The sequence below is a fragment of the Balaenoptera musculus genome, chromosome 12 (assembly GCF_009873245.2).
Source record: "Balaenoptera musculus isolate JJ_BM4_2016_0621 chromosome 12, mBalMus1.pri.v3, whole genome shotgun sequence".
NCBI lineage: Eukaryota > Metazoa > Chordata > Mammalia > Artiodactyla > Balaenopteridae > Balaenoptera > Balaenoptera musculus.
Genome location: NC_045796.1, coordinates 27591739 through 27609596, shown reverse-complemented (window position 1 = coordinate 27609596; position 17858 = coordinate 27591739). Strand labels below are relative to the sequence as shown.

The window sequence follows — 17858 nt, the reverse complement described above, 5'->3', positions numbered from 1 at the left end:
AAGGTTCACTATACAACTGAGAGCCAAGTGGTAACCCACTCACCATTCCCAACACAGTTTTCTGGGAAAACATTCCAGGTTGTAAAGAGAGATGTTCTGATTTTTTAGAAAACTATCTTCGAGTAACTTGGATTCAGAATTATAATAATTTAAGATACATAATTATTTATAAGATCATCAAGGTACATTGTTGCATGCCCTATAGCTCTTAGCAAGCTGTATTTATTTTACTTTCTGAGTATTGACAGATTTAACTCAGGACCAGATTCCATTCCAAAAGTTTGTTTCTGCTTCAGCTGACATGGTCTGAAGGCAGCACAGCCGGACAGAAGACAGCCCTGGGCTTGTATCCTGGTTCAGCCACCCACTTCCTGTGTTAACCTTGACAGATTACTTAACGCCTCTGGGCTTCAGTTTTCTCGTTTGTAAAAAGGAAAAGTAGAACTTCCTGAAAGGATTACTGTGAGCACTAAATGAGACAGTATAGGTGAAGTGCCAAGCACAGTGCCTGGCCTTTAAGAAGGGCTGTTCTGTTCCCTGCTGCCGCCTCAGGCCCTGGAAAAGAGGCCATCCAGGGCTTAATAGGGTTTGTTTCCCTGACCCCCAGGCTCCACCTCTTTCCCACACAACAGAGACACGTGAGGCCATTAGGTACAAGAAAGGGTCACAGTAGAGTAGGTAGCAGAGGTGAGACAAAAGGAAAACACAATGAGAGGCAGACAGAGAAATTGGCTCCAGAAGACAGCTTGTTTAAAGACAACTGCAGAGTAAACAGTGCACAATTAGGTGGATTAAGCAGTAGGAACTGAAAGCAAGAGGGAAGCAGAGGATTAAGGGAGACTTTTACCTACTCTAATATGAATGATATTCAAAGAAATAGATAGCAAGCTCATTCTGAATTTTTTTAAGTTGGCAATTTTTTGGTCTGGTACATATTTTTGTCTTTCTTGCTAATTTACATGTATGGAATAGTGACAGCATATTCTTATTGTTTTTCTCAAAGAACACAAGTGAAATTTTCTAGAATTTAACCCATGTTTACCTAGACTATATATTTCCTTTTTATCTTAAAAGCCAGAACTTAACATTGGAAGCAAAGCATTGACAGGCCACCTCATTTGTCCCAAATCCAGCTCTCAAAATTATTTCTTTTAAGGGCATATCCATCCAGCCCATCAGTTTTATTTTTACTTTGTCTTCAGTTAGTAGGGAAATCCTTTGAAACCAAGGCAAATGACTGCCTCTCTGTTCCAGAGAAGTTTGGCAAGGATCAGCCACGAGATCAATTTTTTAACTCAGATGGGTGTGGGTGAGGAGCTGGGTTGGCGGGTAATTCCAGAATTGCAGGAAAGGGAAATTAGATAACCAGTCAGCTCCTCCTGAGTTAGATTTTAACTACCTCTGCAGTACTGTCCCAACTCCTTGTGTGAAGCAAATTATCGTCAGAACATTTTCTGTAAGCATATACTTTAAGCAAAGCATACATTCTAAAGCTTTTTTGTTATTTTCTGCCATTTAGTACTATCGATGATCCAATCATCAAGAGCTGGATAAACGTGATGTATCTTTATCAGTGATTATCCTAAATATAAGCTTAAGATTTCTAGCCCGAGGGTTTACAAACTTTCCTAAAAACACACTAACATTTCCTCAATTTATTTTGCAATATATGTGCATCTATATATCAAGGAATATTCCACTGAAAACTACAAGGACCAATATAGACATGACCAGCCCCTTATCAGCACTTGGACAGAAGCAGCTGCCCTTTCTTTAAATCCTATGTGAAGTGAATGTTGTACCTGGTCTCACTTTTCTGGGGGTGATGGAGGAGCTGTGGGAGATCCTACTAGAAAAAGAAAAAAGGAGGCCAACAACCATATAGATTTCACAGATACATGTGTAAATACACAGAGAAGAAACAAATGAGTGGGCCCCTGTAAGAAGTGTTAACAGCATACTAATGTAGTAAAGAAATGTGGTCAGTCTTGCGGGCAGACGTGGGAAGCAGGCCCTCAGCTAGCTTAGACCCTCAGAAAAGAGATGTGAAGACCTGAAGAAAGCAGCCGGAGAAAGGCAGCCCTCAGGGACTACAGATGGATCGAGCATGGTGGACAGATGGCGGGGACGGGGTGTAAGTCAGGGTAACGCAAATGGACTGAGGAGAGAAGGAAAAGACTGCACTCAGGAGAGACACATTCTAGTGACATAAGCCAGGATATGCAGACAGAAGGTTCAGGGGCCAGAGGAGCAAATGTACCAGCTCGCTGGTAAATAAAGTAGCTTTACTGTCTGGAAGGCATGGGCAGAGTGGGGTGGGGTGGCTCTGGGTATGAAAATGTGGGTATGAAAAAACAACCCCAGGATTGAGCGACAGACAGTAAACTGAAGAGAACTGACTGAAGTCAACAGCTACTATAATGGATGGAGCGTCATGATGGGACTATTACTTGAGAAGAGCAGGAAAAGAGGGACACGAAGATTTCGATGAAGTCTTAGAAAAGGCTCCAGTTCTTTTCCACTAAGTAATAGAGATGCAAAGTAAAGAGTTGGGTTTCAGAGAACAAGACTGGGATAAGGAAGTCAGAAAGCCACTTTCCCTTTATTCAGAAAGATTTCTGTATGTAAATCATAGAAGATATGTATGGATTTACTTAATCACGCAACTAAAATTCACGTTTCTAAATACAGGATGAGGTTTGTACTACTCATACAAGCTTGGTATTCAAGCTTATCCAAAACCTGAACTTATGACTAAAAATAAAATGGATTTATCTCCCTGGTGAACAACTCGGATTTTCAACTAAGGTTGCTAAATATTTGAACAACATTTATTGATTCACTCCAAAAAAAAAAAGTTTTCCCTGTCAAAACCCAAAGTCATAAAGTCAGTTGCCCACATGTCAACTGTAACCAGCACAGGAAGCTATAAATCATAAAGATTCAGACCTTGAACTGTGCCAACATCTGTGAAGAACAGGAAATATTTACTGTTCACTCAATAACCTGATCATGTGGGTTCTGTGGTATCAAATTCTCAAAGCAAAATTAAACTCCAGATATGACACAGCATATTAAAAATAAAATAAAATCACAGATGTGGTCAACAGATCATCCTTTCAAGGCTCTAAAATGAAAAGCTTTTGAACCATTAATTTTATCTCCTCAAGAACAGAGCTCTTCCTCTCCTGAAAGAACCTGATATTCCACATCACACGCTCTCAAGAACACAGACTCTCTGCCTGTCTTTCAGCTATCTGTTGGACGGTACACGCTGCTCTGAGTCTGCATCCCAGAGAGTCTATGAGGTTACAACTAAGTTACTCTGAAAATCTCAGTGCACTTGGAGATAAAGCAGTGATCAGAGAAGAGCTGCTGAAGGACTCAACTGGTAGAAGCAGAAAACGTATTTGACTAAAGAGACTAATAAATCTCTCATTTTAATGAATAAAGCATTAAATCAAGTTTATATGAGTGGGAATAAAGGAATAATATTTTGTATATTCTGTGGACCAATCTTTAAAGTAGACCCCAAACACATGCACTTACATAAAAGTAAGAAAAAAGAAACCCACCCATGTCAGAATAGGACTTACCTATTTGTTTCTATTTTCATCCTTCCAAGCTGTACATTCAGCGATCGGTGAGCACTCTGGGAGTCGTGGGATACAGTAGAACTGAGTGTGCTCACCCCTGAGGTGGCCACAGCATCTTCTAGGACCACATGAGATCTTCGGACAGTTTGATTTGAAGGCTGTTCTTCATGGTCATCTTCTGCATCCAAGTCTTCTTGATCGGCAGTATCACTCTCAGATGCAAGGCTAAAATGCGGCCTCAGTTCTGTAAGCATATGATCAACAACACTGCTAATGAAATAAGAACGATTGCCTTAATTTCTTAAGACATGAATGTCATCTCCCCGGCTATCAGTAAGAGATGTATTCCCAACTGCTTTTCCAAAAGTGATGATGGATTTCTGCGCATTACTTCAGATTTGTTTTTCCAGTGAATTAGCAAAATTCACAAGATGTATAAACTCAGAATGATCTAATTCAAACAGAAGAGAAACTTCCACACTGTGCATAAGGTATGTGGGAAACATGTTAAAATCAGAAAGCAATTATGTAAAAACCTGTTAAGAATATAAAAATTTGTTTACACAATTAAAATTCATATTTTCAATTATATAATATCTGGCAACTATTAACTCACTTAGAAATGAGGAAATTGAGATATAGAGAGATTGTATAAACAAAAGTAAGAACACAGAATGCTTTTTGCTTGTAACATTCAAAATGTAAGGCGTGTACTGAAAATGCCACACAATGCTTATATTCACTCTAGTAAGACTATCCGCTTTTGACTATTGGGTTACATTTGGTGTGTGTCCTACCCTAACCTGTGGACTAACCATTGAAATCTAAAGTGTAAAAGTTACAAGTCTCCAGCTTAAAAACACTGTATGACACGAGTTCATCTGCATGTCACTTCAGAACTGGGATGATACCTTCCCATGGGAAAAACTATTATAAATTGTGATTAGGTTCTCAAAATGGCCCCTCAAAAGGAACTACATTCATAATTTAAGTGAAATCAGGGTAGCAGAAATACTGGGTCTTGGTTCCATATGCTATGACACATGGAACTTTTATTTTTTTGAATGAAAGATTCTTTAAATTCTATAGCCCTTTACAACTTTCAAAAGTTTCACACACATGATTTTATATAATCTCATAATAACCCTTATTTTCCCTCTACCCTCGTATTGCCCCTCCCCCCTTCCCTCTCCCCACTGGTAAACACTTGTTTGTTCTCTGTATCAGTGAGTCTGCTTCTTTTTTGTTTTATTCACTAGCTTGTTGTCTTTTTTAGATTCTACATATAAGTGATATCATATTTGTGGAAATTTTGTATTTGTCTTTTTCTGTCTTATTTCACTTAGCATAATGCCCTCCAAGTCTATCCATGTTGCTGCAAAGGGCAAATTTTCATTCTTTTGTATGGCTGAGTAGTATTATACACACACACACACACACACACACACACACACACACACACACACTTCTTTAGCCATTCATCTGTTGATACCTTGGCAGCTGTAAATAACGCTGCTATGAACACTGGGATACATGTATCTTTTCAAATTACTGCTTTTGTTTCTTTTGGATATATCCCCAGGAGTGGAATTACTGGGTCATATGGTAGGTCTGTTTTTAGTTTTTTGAGAAACCTCCATACTGTTCTCCACAGTGGCTTCACCCATTTACATTCCCACCAACAGTGTAGGAGGGTTCCCTTTTCCCCACCTCCTCGCCAACATTTGTTATTTGTGTTCTGTTTAATGACAGCCATTCCTACAGGTCTGAGGTGATGTCTCATTGTGGGGCACCTGGAACTTTCATTAGATCACAGAACCCGCCAAGAATCTGATGAAAGCCAATGGAGATTCTCCCCAGAAGAGAAGCACATTCATACAGCATTTTCCCTGGATTTCCTGAGGGCTCACTGACTCCCTGAAGCCTGTTCCGAGTGTCTGTGAACCATAGGTTAAGAGCCCCTGTGCTGGGGGAGGGCTCTTAAGTGGGAGTGATGCAAGACCCCTCCCACCACTCCAATATAGTCGTTATGGCAACCAAGGGCCTACCCATCGCCAAATCCTCCAGGTAACTTTTCTTTCTCTGCCCTCCTGACCTGTGTATGGTGTTCTCCTTTAAATCTTTGGCTGCTGCTTCTCTTCGCCAGGGCCTTTTTGTCTACTACCTGCCCCTTAAAAGCTGGAACCTGAATTCCATTCTTCGGTTTTATGTTTCTACTTACCCTCCGCGGATGAGCTCATTAAAATCTATGAAGAGTAAGTACATGTGATGTGTGGATGACAATCTAGCCCTGATTCTGTTACATCCAATACCTCTAAATATTCCTGTGCAGGAAGCACTTCAAATTCAACAATCTAAACAAGAACTCATCTTTTGCTCATAACAAAACCAGAGTGCCCTTTTTTTTAAAAAATTAATTAATTAATTAATTTATGGCTGTGTTGGGTCTTCGTTTCTGTGCGAGGGCTTTCTCTAGTTGTGGCGAGCGGGGGTCACTCTTCATCGCGGTGCGCGGGCCTCTCACTATCGCGGCCTCTCTTGTTGTGGAGCACAGGCTCCAGACGCGCAGGCTCAGTAGTTGTGGCTCACGGGCCCAGTTGCTCCGCGGCATGTGGGATCTTCCCGGACCAGGGCTCGAACCCGTGTCCCCTGCATTGGCAGGCAGATTCTCAACCACTGTGCCACCAGGGAAGCCCTAGAGTGCCCTTTTTAGGGCCAGGTTTATGTAGCCCTGACTTCCTTTACCAATCTTTGTTTATTTTCAAATTTTTTTTTTATCGTGGTGAAACAATGCATGACATAAAATGTACCATTTTAACCATTTCTAAGGGTACAGTTTAGTAGTGTTAAATATGTCCACATTATTTTTCAACTAATCTCCAGAACTTCGTCATCTTGCAAAACTGAAACTCTATACTCATTCAACAATTCTGCATTCTCCCCTCCCTCCTGTCCTCGGCAACCACCTTTCTACTTTCTGTGTCTATGAATTTGACTGCTATTGATACCTCATGAAAGTGGAATCATGCAGTTATTTGTCTTTTTGTGACTGGCTTATTTCACTTAGCATATGTCTTTAAGGTTTATCCATGTTGTAACATGTGTCAGAATTTCCTTCCTTTTCAAGGCTGAATAATATCCATTGTATGGATATACCACATTTTGTTTATCCATTCATCTATCATTGGACACTTGTGTTGCTTCTACCTCTTGGCTATTGTGAATTATGCCGCTATGGACTTGGGTGTGCAAATATCTCTTTGAGATCCTGCTTTCAATTCTTCTGAATATATACCCAGAAGAGGAATTGCTGGAACATATGGTAGCTCTATTTTTAACTTCTTGAGGAGCCACTATACTGTTTTCCATAGTGGCTGCACCATTTTACAGCCTCACCAATAGTGAACAAAGGTTCTAATTTCTCCACATCCTCACCCTTTATCTCTTAAGGTTAACCAAACTCCACCTCTACACTGCTTTTTTTTTTTTTTTTTTGCATTATCTCCTTTCTCCTTCCAAAATTCTATTTCCTAGATCATCTATAGTAGGTGTGACTCAAAATCAGGTGTTTAAGTTTTGTAAGCCTGGCACCTGGTATAGGGGCTAAGACATATTAGTCTCTCAAAAAATGTTGGCAGAATGGAAGTTATCCTACTAGGATTATTTGTATTTATAACGGAAAAAAACAGTGAAAAAAATCTTACTTTAAAAATAATTTAAGAGAGTTCAATTCTATATTAAATTAGAGCAAGAGTAGGCCTTTTAAATTTTCTAAATTTTTTCTCATGGTCTCTAAACTGAAATTTTAAAAACAATTTAAAAGGTTTATTGTCCTGCTGAATATAATCTCACTTTGGGGGAAGGAAAATTTCTGATATTTATTATTACATTTAAATGTTCCCTTACATTCCCCTTACATTCCCCTCTGTACACTTTAAATTATCATATATTATTCATTTTACTTATGTGCAAGTGACTAAAAATTTTTCTCAATAATTAGAAAAAAGTAGAAAATTGTAGGGACTTTCCTGGTGGTGCAGTGGTTAAGAATCCGCCTGCCAATGCAAGGGACACAAGTTCAATTCCTGGTCTGGGGAGATCCCACGTGCCACAGGCAACTAAGCCTGTGTGCCACAACTACTGAGCCTGGGCTCTAGAGCCTGCAAGCCACAACGACTGAGCCTGTGTGCCACAAGTACTGAAGCCTGCGCGCCTAGAGCCCGTGCTCTGCAACAAGAGAAGCCACCGCAATGAGAAACCCACACACCACAACGAAGAGTAGTCCCTGCTCGCCACAACTAGAGAAAGCACGTGCACAGCAACGAAGACCCAATGCAGCCAAATAAATAAATAAATAAATTTATTTTTTTAAAAAATGTAAGTGAATGCAATACTTTGTTATTTTGGTCTTTCAATGGTGGCTCCCTGAGGATACATCATCGAATAGACATTGTAAAACATGCAAATGAGACAGAGCATCTGGTCTTTGTCCTCAAAGAGATAACAACCTAAAGGAGAACTAGGGCAAATATACAGAAGAGTCATAAAAGCATGTACAAAGATAACATGTGTCAGCCAAGTGTCAGGAGAAAGGCAGGGACCCAGGGGACCCTGGAATGAGTGGACGGCGTTTAAGCCCATGTGTGGGAAATTAGAGCGGGTGCATGTTTCCAAAACAGCAAGACAGGATCAAACAACGATATTATTCCCACCTCCCTACCCTCCCACTCCACCCCAACTGGTTAATTCCCCAGAGGAAAATAACTAGACCAAGCTTCTTTAACACAAGGTATTTCTGATGCCAATTAGGATCACAATACTTGTCAGAACGACGTATGATCCTTGCATCAAGCACTGCATATAGTTTACAATGCTGGTCATTTTACATTAATGTGGACATGGGGCACATGACTGATTCAGCTTCACAACTGGTAGGAATACCAAGTGCTCTAGCAGTTTAAACAATTAGAGTTTCTATGAGAAGTGTGCCTACATTGTCGATTCTCTCTACCTTAGCACTGCCAACACGATCTCATGCTCAGCGTTTCTCCGTCTGGTCACCCACAGCCAGACTGTACTTGAGAAGTAACAACAGATACTTAATGTTGCCAGTAATCCACAGGCTGATCCTTGATGACAAGTGGGAAAACAGCCTGAGAAAAAAAACTCTTAAGAGGCTTGCACTGTACTCTCTGTTCTGTGTGCTCTTTTTCGGAAGAAAGAAGATTGAACACTTTTTTATTTTTTACTTTTCACTGTGAAATAGTTTTAGGATAACAGAAAAGTTGCAAAAACAGTACAGAGAGTTCCTGTATATCCTTTAGCAGCTTGCCCTAAACTTAACATCTTACACAACTTTGGCACTATTAACAAAACCAGGAAGTTAACATGGATACAACAGTATTAACTAATCTATAGACCTTATTTGAATTGCACTGGTTTTCCCAAGAATGTTCTTTTTCTGATCGGGGATCCCACACTGCATTAGTTGTCATGTTTCTTAGTCTCTGCCAATCTGTGACAGTACCCTAGTATTTTTTTCTTTCTTTTTTTCTTTTTAATAAATTTATTTATTTATTTTTGGCTGCATTGGGTCTTCGTTGCTGCGTGCAGGCTTTCTCTAGTTGCGGTGAGCGGGGCTACTCTTCATCGTGGTGCGTGGGCTTCTCAGTGCAGTGGCTTCTCCTGTTGCACAGCACGGGCTCTAGGTGCACAGGCTTCAGTAGTTGTGGCTCATGGGCTCTAGAGCGCAGGCTCAGTAGTTGTGGCGCACGGGCTTAGTTGCCCCGCGGCATGTGGGATCTTCCTGGACCAGGGCTCGAACCTGTGTCCCCTGCATTGGCAGGCAGATTCTTAATCACTGTGCCACCAGGGAAGTCCTAACCCTAGTATTTCTTTATCCCCCATGACCTCCTTACTTCTGAGGAGTGCTGGTCAGTTTTTTTTGTACTGTGTCTCATTTTTAGTTCACTTATGTCTTGTCATGATGAGATTGTGGCTCTGCATTTTTGACAAGAATACCACAAAGGTGATGTTGTGCCCTTCTCAGGGCATCATATCAAGAGGTACATAATGCTGATGTGTCTTATTACGAGTGATGCTTACCTTGATCTTTTGATAAAGGGGGTGTCACTGTTTTCTCTTTGTAATTAGTAGATATCTTGTGGGGAGATTCCCCAGACCATTCAAATATCCTGTTTCTCAGCACACTTTTGCCTACTGATCTTAGGAGCCATTGATTGTTCTTGCTTGCAGTAATTATTACTGTGATGTTTGCCTGATGGTGATTTTCTATTTCCCTCATTCCTTCTACATTAATTAATTGGAATTCTACTAAAAAAAAAGAGCTGGCCCTTCTCCTCCATAGAGTTATTTATTTAATTACTTATATCAGTATGGACTCATGGATATTTAGTTTATTCTATGGGCTATAATCCAATACTATTATTCTTTTATTTTAATTTTTGCTTAATTTGTTCTGGCTTAGACTTTGGGGAACTCCTTCAAGCTGTCTCCAGTGTCCTTTGAATAAGCTTCCATCCCTTGAGGGCACTTCATTACTTTCTGCCATCACAGTATGTTCCAAGTTCATCTTGTATTTCCTCTGCCCTAGGCCTGGAAATCAACCATTTCTCCAAGGAGCTCTGATTCCTTTTATTAGAGAATGGTATTTAGAAACCAAGATCTGGGTTCTCTCAGCAAACACATCTAGGAAATGTATGTATTTATGATGGTATACTTTTGAATTTGTTGGTTTCTTTAGCATGTTTTTTAAAATTTGGTAGGTAAATTGTAGTATTTTGTCATCTAAAAGGAATTTTTATCAGGGGACTATAAAGAGAGACATTTTTAGTGTTTCTTTGAATCTTAATTGTATTACAAAATCTTTAGGGACATTTGGAAATTTGATGGAATTGTCAAATGCTTGAAATCAATTCCTCTTGTTCATATATTTCATCATTTATATGTTGGTGTACAGTGTACATTGTCTTCCCCTATCCCGAGAGGAATATAAAAAAAATACTTTCTTAATGTAATTCTCTAAAATTTCCACTTTTTATTTTATTTTAAAAACTATTACTATTTTTTTGGCTGCACCACACGGCTTGCAGGATCTTAGTTCCCCGACCAGGGATTGAACCCGTGCCCCCTGCAGTGGAAGTGTGGTGTCCTAACCACTGGACTGCCAGGGAATTCCTTTTTTTTTTTTGGTCCACTTTTTAAAATGCTTCCAAACAGTCATTTCAGTTGTCATCAGAGACCCCTAGTGGCCTCAAAGAAGCCAATTCACAGTGGAAGGACAAATAACTTTCCTTAGCAAACCCTTTGCATAAAGAACGTGCCTTGCTCTGCACATGGCTGGGTTAAAGCAGTGCCCATCACGGGGACACCCATGAGAGGAGACATGCCTCGCTGCACTGTCCCTTTCACTCTCTCTAAACTTAACAGTGTTTCACCTACAGTGTGATAATCAGTGTGCTTTATAAACTTTATATTTTGGAAGAATTTTAGATTTACAGAAACACTGCAAAGATAATACAGAGAACTCCCATATACCTTCCACTCAGTTCCCCCAGTACATCTTATGTAACTATGGTACCTCTGTCAAAACTAAGAAATTAACATCAGTACAGTACCAATTGTATTAACTAAACTACTGACTACTTTCAAATTATGCCAGTTTTTCACTGATGTTCTTTTTCCTATTCCAGGATACAATTCATTGCATTTAGGTAATCCATTTTAAAAGGATTTTTTTAAACAAAAATTAGATTAACAGATTATTTATATGCTAGTTAAATTATTTCAAAGTATAATCCCTCTCTCCTCTCCTCATTTGAGCATTCTTAATTTAGGTTACTACTGGATATAACTCATGGCCTATACCTATCGCTTTTACTGATACGCACCTAATCTCTCTCACCTCTTGTATCTTTTGGGTTTATAACCCCTCTTGGGTACATTTCCCACAGCCAACCTTATTCCAGTGATCAACCATCTAAACATAAGTATGTGCTGACTTCCTTAGAGCATTACAGTAGGTTTCCATCAGCTTTAGATTCCTCAGGTTCACATCCAACCACTAGTCACGCATTTCAAAGCCTCTCTAGGATTTTTTTCGAAGTTCTGCAAAAATTTTCACACTAATTTGTTATAACCAGGTGAAACTCATTTACTTATTGTTTCAACCAATATTTATCAGGAGTCTATTATTTTCCAGGCACCATGCTGGACAGTGTGCTTAGCACAAAATAAAATAAAACAGACCCTCTGGTGAGGGAAACAGCTATTAGACAAGAAAATAAAAGCAGTTTCTGATTGGTGCAAGTGTCACCAATGGGGAAAAACCATTTCCAGGGAGAGAGAGTGATGGCGGAGCCTACTGTAGACTTCGGGGTCGGTCAGGACTCTCTGCAGAGGCATGCTGTAAACTGAGACCCGAAGAAGGTAAAGGTACAAGAATGCAAAGGTAGGTGGCAGGAGGGACGAGGGGTGCAGGTGCGCTCTGTAGAGGAAGAGCATGTTCAGGGACGTTAGAACTTCTTCCATTCCTTCCTTTCATAAGAAAGAAATAAGTTAATTCCTCACTCTCAAACCAAACAAGGTATTCTGAAGGAAGAGAGGGAATTCCACAACTCAGAAGGGTTGATGATAACTTAAAAGCTTGTGGTACCATTTATAAATAACATAAAATTTAAAATGTTTCATACTTATATTTTTAGATTTCTACTTTAGAACACTTTATAATACATGTAAAATTAGTACAATAGAACATGTTTCTAATTCGTATGTCTAAATCAATCTATTTCTCTATCCCTATCCACACAACACACACACACACACACACACACACACGTAAGGTGAAAGAGCTCTGCTTAAAATTTTTATTAATGGGTACACTATCAAAACACTTTGGAAGTTTGTCTTAGAATATGAATACGTCTCTCCCTTACTCCATAAAACCTGGTTTCATGAACACTACCCCTTTTGTATCTCACTGCAAACACAGCTGGGACCTGTCTAGACCAGTGATTTCTAAACCTGGCTGTGTATCAAAATGACCTGGAAGCTGGATGAAAATCAGATTCCTGGGCTGTATCCCCAGCAGATTCTCACCCAGTCTGGGACGGAGCTCTGAAAGCTGTAATTTAAAGAGCTCCTTACATCACGCAGTTCGTTACATCACTCAGTGCACCAGCAGGTGTGGGAACCACTGGTAAAGGATGACACGGGAATATATTTTGTGGGCACAGATATCTGTATATTGAAATGCATATGTATTTGGGTCACCTGTATCATTTTCTCTTTGTCTTCATATCCAACTATGCTCTTTAAAGACAAGGAAGCAAGTCTTCCTCACTCAGAGCAAACGTTTTGCTGGGTGTACCATTGCTCAGACTATATGCACTAGATAAATATTATTTGGTGGCTTTTAAAGATTTAAAAAAAAAGGTTAACCTGGTCTTAAAAACAGTGAGGAGACACCATAAATGATAATGAACGGTAATTGAAAATATCAAACACTAAATATTTGCCAAGTAATTAAGTATTTCTGACCTGGAACCAGAATGGTAATGGCTGTCTGCACCGCCTTTCGGATGATACTGTCTAAGGCAAACATCCAGTGTGGCTTGATATTATGATTCCGAAGAACTTTATTGACCTGGAGGAAGAGAGTGACATTTGGTCTACTTTAATATTTAATTGCAAATAACCTAGCTGATGCACACATCTGGATGACATTCCATCAACAAAAATAACTAAAAGGTTTCTTTACCTTGAATGGTGGATAATTTCTTTATGTCAGTGGAAAACAAATGCAAAATTGCCACTTCAAAATGAAGTTTGGCGATCCTCATGTAAGCAAGTGAGATACACCACTTAAATGAAAGGCAATCTGGTTAAATGGGAATGTTGCCTCTTTGGGACTCAGAACCTGTAGCTTCCGCCTTTCACGATGTCAGCAGATTGGATGGTGGAAGCGGTAAAGGAGGAAAAAAAAGAGTCCAAGGGGATTTAAGTAAAAGTAATTGCTATTCTTAAATGTTATAACTGCTGTTTAACACAACCAAGTGCTGCAGCATACTCTGGTGACTTGGAAACACCAGTAAAGGGGGAATATGAGCACATACATGCTACCTACAGATGTGCCACAGTGCATGCCTTGTTTTCCTTCCCACACTTGCTTATACCTTTTTTTTTTTTAACATCTTTATTGGAGTATAATTGCTTTACAATGGTGTGTTGCTTATATCTTTTTAAACAGGGGAATAATCTGCCAAACTATTCCAGAAAAGCTGTTCACATTAAAAACTTTTGTTGTCAGGCTATCTCTTTTTAGTGACTAGTAATATTTCACATATTTAAGTAGACACTGAAGTAGATATATGCATTACCTTTCTTTTTCTTTTTAAAAATTATGGTAAAATACACATAACATAAAATTTACCATCTTAACCATTTTTAAGTGTACAGTTCAATGGCTTAAATACATTCACATTGTTGTGCAAGCATCACCACCTTCTATCTCCAAAACTCTTTTCATCTTGCAAAACTGAAACTCTACACCCATTAAACAACAATTTCCCCTTGCCCTCTCCACCCAGCCCCTGACAACCACCATTCTACTTCCTGTCAATGAATCTGACTATACTAGGTATCTCACAAAAGTGAAATCATATAGTATTTTTGTGTCTGGCTTATTTCACTTAGTGTAATATGTCAGAACTTCCTTCCTTTTTAAGGGTGAATAATATTCCATTGTATGTATAAGCCAAGCACGTTACCTTTTAATTTTTATTTATTTATTTTTAAAATATTTATTTATTTATTTATTTGGCTGCACTGGGATCTTTAGTTGCAACACGCGGGACCTTTATTGCGGCATGTGGGTTCTTAGTTGTGGCATGCATGTGGGATCTAGTTCCCTGACCAGGGATCGAACCCGGGGCCCCTGAATTGGGAGTACGGAGTCTTAACTGCTGGACCACCAGGGAAGTCCCCATATTACCTTTTTAAAAATAACTTTTATCATAAGGCTCAGAGAGGCTTATCTAAAATTTGAGTTAACTCCACTAATTTCTGGTTGACACGGGCATCTAAGAAAAGAGGCTATTTTCCCAACAGGGCTCTGACTAGAGAGCTAAGAAGAAGCTGGGGAGAAGGGGACCTAGCTGTGATCTCACACCAAAAGCTGGAGCTCCAGTTGCTTATTCCTGCCCTTGGTCCATCTTCATCAAAATCCCCCAGTTTACACGGCAGTCTGTCTGAGGAATTCCTTAGAGTAGTTGCTCCTAAGGAAGCGAACCATTGCTAGGTTCCCACCTGTTCTAGGAAGTCCTTTCAGACTGATTTTGTCCTGGTACTTACATAAAGGACTTGCCTGTTTATTTGAGAAATGCGGGTATAACATTTAGTAACTAAGAATATTTCTCTCGAGGGTCACAAGTAGTAAATGGAAGAGGGATCCTCTATCACCATGACTGGCTCCTCATAGCCCTTCATTAAACAGTATATTATATCCGGCCCATTCTTTGGGTTCATTCCCATCCTGGACAGTGAGTGAGCAAGAACGGGGCGTGTGTGTGTGTGTGTGAGAGAGAGAGAGAGAGAAAGAGAGAGAGAGACCTGGCCTGTGGCCCAGGATTACAATTTACCCACTCTCAATCTGAATTCTACTCGCCTATTTGCCTTCCAATCTCTAGGCTGGAAACCAAATGTGTAGGCAAGTACAAAGTCACTAAATTATTTCATTCGGTTTGCAGATGGCTGGGGCTCGCTAGTTACAGAGTGAGTGTGCCTTTAGCATTTACTATTAGTGATAGGCTTTGCTCTCATTTTCCATGACCCCAGTGGAGTCAGGAGCGTTGCCCTGCCCACAGTACAGCACAAGACTGAGCGGCTAACACAGAGCTCCTGAGAGCACAAGTGGCCACTGAAGGATTACAATTTGGTTTTAAATCAGGGATCATGTGATGCACCAAATGCAACTGTCAAGACATCGCCTATGTAGGAGCAATAAACACATTAGGAGTGAGTCAGTTTGGGGAATTTAAATAAAATTATGCAAAGTGCTTCCCTATTCACACGACAGGCACTGTCAAGAACGCTCTCTCTCTCTTTCTTTTTTTTTTTTTAATTTTATTTTATTTATTTTTTATACAGCAGGTTCTTATTAGTTATCTGTTTTATACATATTAGTGTATACATGTCAATCCCAATCTCCCAATTCATCCCACCACCATCCGCCCCCCCTGCCACTTAAGAACTCTCTTATTTCAGTCTCCCACACCTCGTAAGGGCCTTCCAGGAAGGACCTCAGGCTTTTTTTGGTACACAGTTCCACAGACAAGTCTCATTCAAGAATATCGCATATGGTTTGAATCAGGCTTCTGGAAAACTGGCTTCAAGTTTGTGTTGCATAGCAACTCAGTATGAGAGAGAGGAATCCTCAGCGATCTCTCACCAGATCCTGTGAATTAATTTTCATCCAGTGATGCCCTGTGCTCTGAAGTACATTGCTGGCTAGGAAAAAGTGAATATTTATTAAACAAGTATGTTTAAAATGTTCTGTATGGAGACCACAGCAGGGGGGAAAAAAATTACCGATCATTCCGGTCTGTACGGTTACATTTTTCTCAATGACCACTAGATGGCATGTCTCATATAGAATTAGAAAGTGCAGGACTAAAGTGTGCTCTGTTGCTAAAATCATCAAAATAAATAGTGACTGACTACATGATTTCATAAGAACAAAGTGCAGCCATGGGAGAGGTTTGTGAGTTTTGTTATCTTCCATGGTGTTCAATTTTATGTGTATCTAATCTGGGGAGACACAAGATTACACACCAAACAACAAATCTGGTGCTTATTTATGATCCAAAGAGAACAGAATTGATCGAAATTATTAAAGAAAGAAAAGATAACAACATGTTTTTATCCCATTTTTCTGACTAATTTTGGCTGGAGTCTGCGGGAAAACATGGGCAAAACATCATACTTACAGCATCTTGAAAACCGAAGAGCACCACCTGAACTTGACTAATGCCGTGGCTGTCAAAGTCCAGCTCCAGCTTCAGCTTCGACAGGGTGGTGGCTATGATCTTCCGGTCAGTGGACCTCACAAATTCTCCGAGGCTTGCGACGAGGGTTGTGATGTGCTCCCATTTTAGTTTAGGTTCTTCGGCCCCCTGTGAAGAATAACCAATAATCTGTCAGTCGATCAGATGTATCTGTGCTGGATGTATCAGCCATGGCTCTGCCATCCCACAGCCCCTGCCAAGAAGAACTGGGCTTAGAAATGCCCCCTGCTAAGGGGAAAGACCATATTTGAACTATATGGCTCCTTCCCCTGCAAAAAAAGAGAAATAATCAGACTTTGGGAGGAAAGGCACCTGCCCCCATACATTGTCTAAGAGTCATGATAGAGTCAGATAGACAAAGCTCTGCCCAAACAGGGACAGGCTGGGGCCATAAGATTCCACTCTCAGAAATTTTAACTGGGAGCTAAAGAGAGATTCAGCCATAGGATCTCAGGCTCAAAGTCTGCCCAGAGAGATAAGTCATAAAATAGGGGCAATGGGACTTCCCTGGCGGTCCAGTGGTTAGGACTTCGCCTTCCAATGCAGGGGGTGCAGGTTCAATCCCTGGTCGGGGAGCTAAGATCCCACATGCCTCATGGCCAAAACACCAAAACATAAAATAGAAGCAATATTGTAACAAATTCAATAAAGACTTTAAAAATGGTCCACATCAAAAAAAACTTTTAAAAAATAAAATAAAATAGGGGCAAGAGTACATCCAGTTATAAGGAAGGAAGGAAGCAAAAACAACTGAGTTGAGAATGATGATCAGTATGGAGAGAAGTGGATGGAAACAGCAATGGCACACCAAGCGGGCCAATAGCAACCGAGCCAGAGGAGAGATGTACTGACTCCTGGGACTTGAAGGTCCTTGGAATCACACTCTAGTTTCAGCCTGTGTGAGGCTCAGCTAGGCGCCGTGGTTGGAATTCACCTGAAGAGGCCACTTCCCTCACTGCTACGTGTGTCTGCTTACATGTCCCCAGTCCTTCAACTGCCCTTAAAGCGCGTCAATTCCTTGCAGTCAAAAGGGGCTCGCTTCAGACTCCATCCGGGAAACCATTCCTTACCCACCGATAAGGCAATTAGTTATAAGAATGGACCAAATGGATGACTTCACATATTAAAAATTAAATACAATATTTAAACAAATTTCCTCCCTCAAGTTGAACTTTTTTTT

General features: G+C 40.1%; 1 protein-coding gene across 4 annotated transcripts in view; it reads right to left on the bottom strand.

The window, feature by feature from the left end:
* Window positions 1-17858, bottom strand: part of MAP3K5 (mitogen-activated protein kinase kinase kinase 5) — a 227139-nt gene that overhangs the window by 6163 nt on the left and 203118 nt on the right. For 2 of the 4 annotated variants that reach the window (XM_036871441.1, XM_036871444.1), the window contains 3 exons: window positions 16601-16786; window positions 13155-13260; window positions 3597-3840 (listed from right to left, as the gene is read on the bottom strand). In XM_036871441.1, the coding sequence (XP_036727336.1) occupies window positions 3597-3840; window positions 13155-13260; window positions 16601-16786 (536 nt within the window). Of the gene's footprint in view, window positions 1-3596; window positions 3841-13154; window positions 13261-15862; window positions 16122-16600; window positions 16787-17858 lie in introns of those variants that run through there. The other 2 variants (XM_036871443.1, XM_036871442.1) reach the window with 2 other exon arrangements.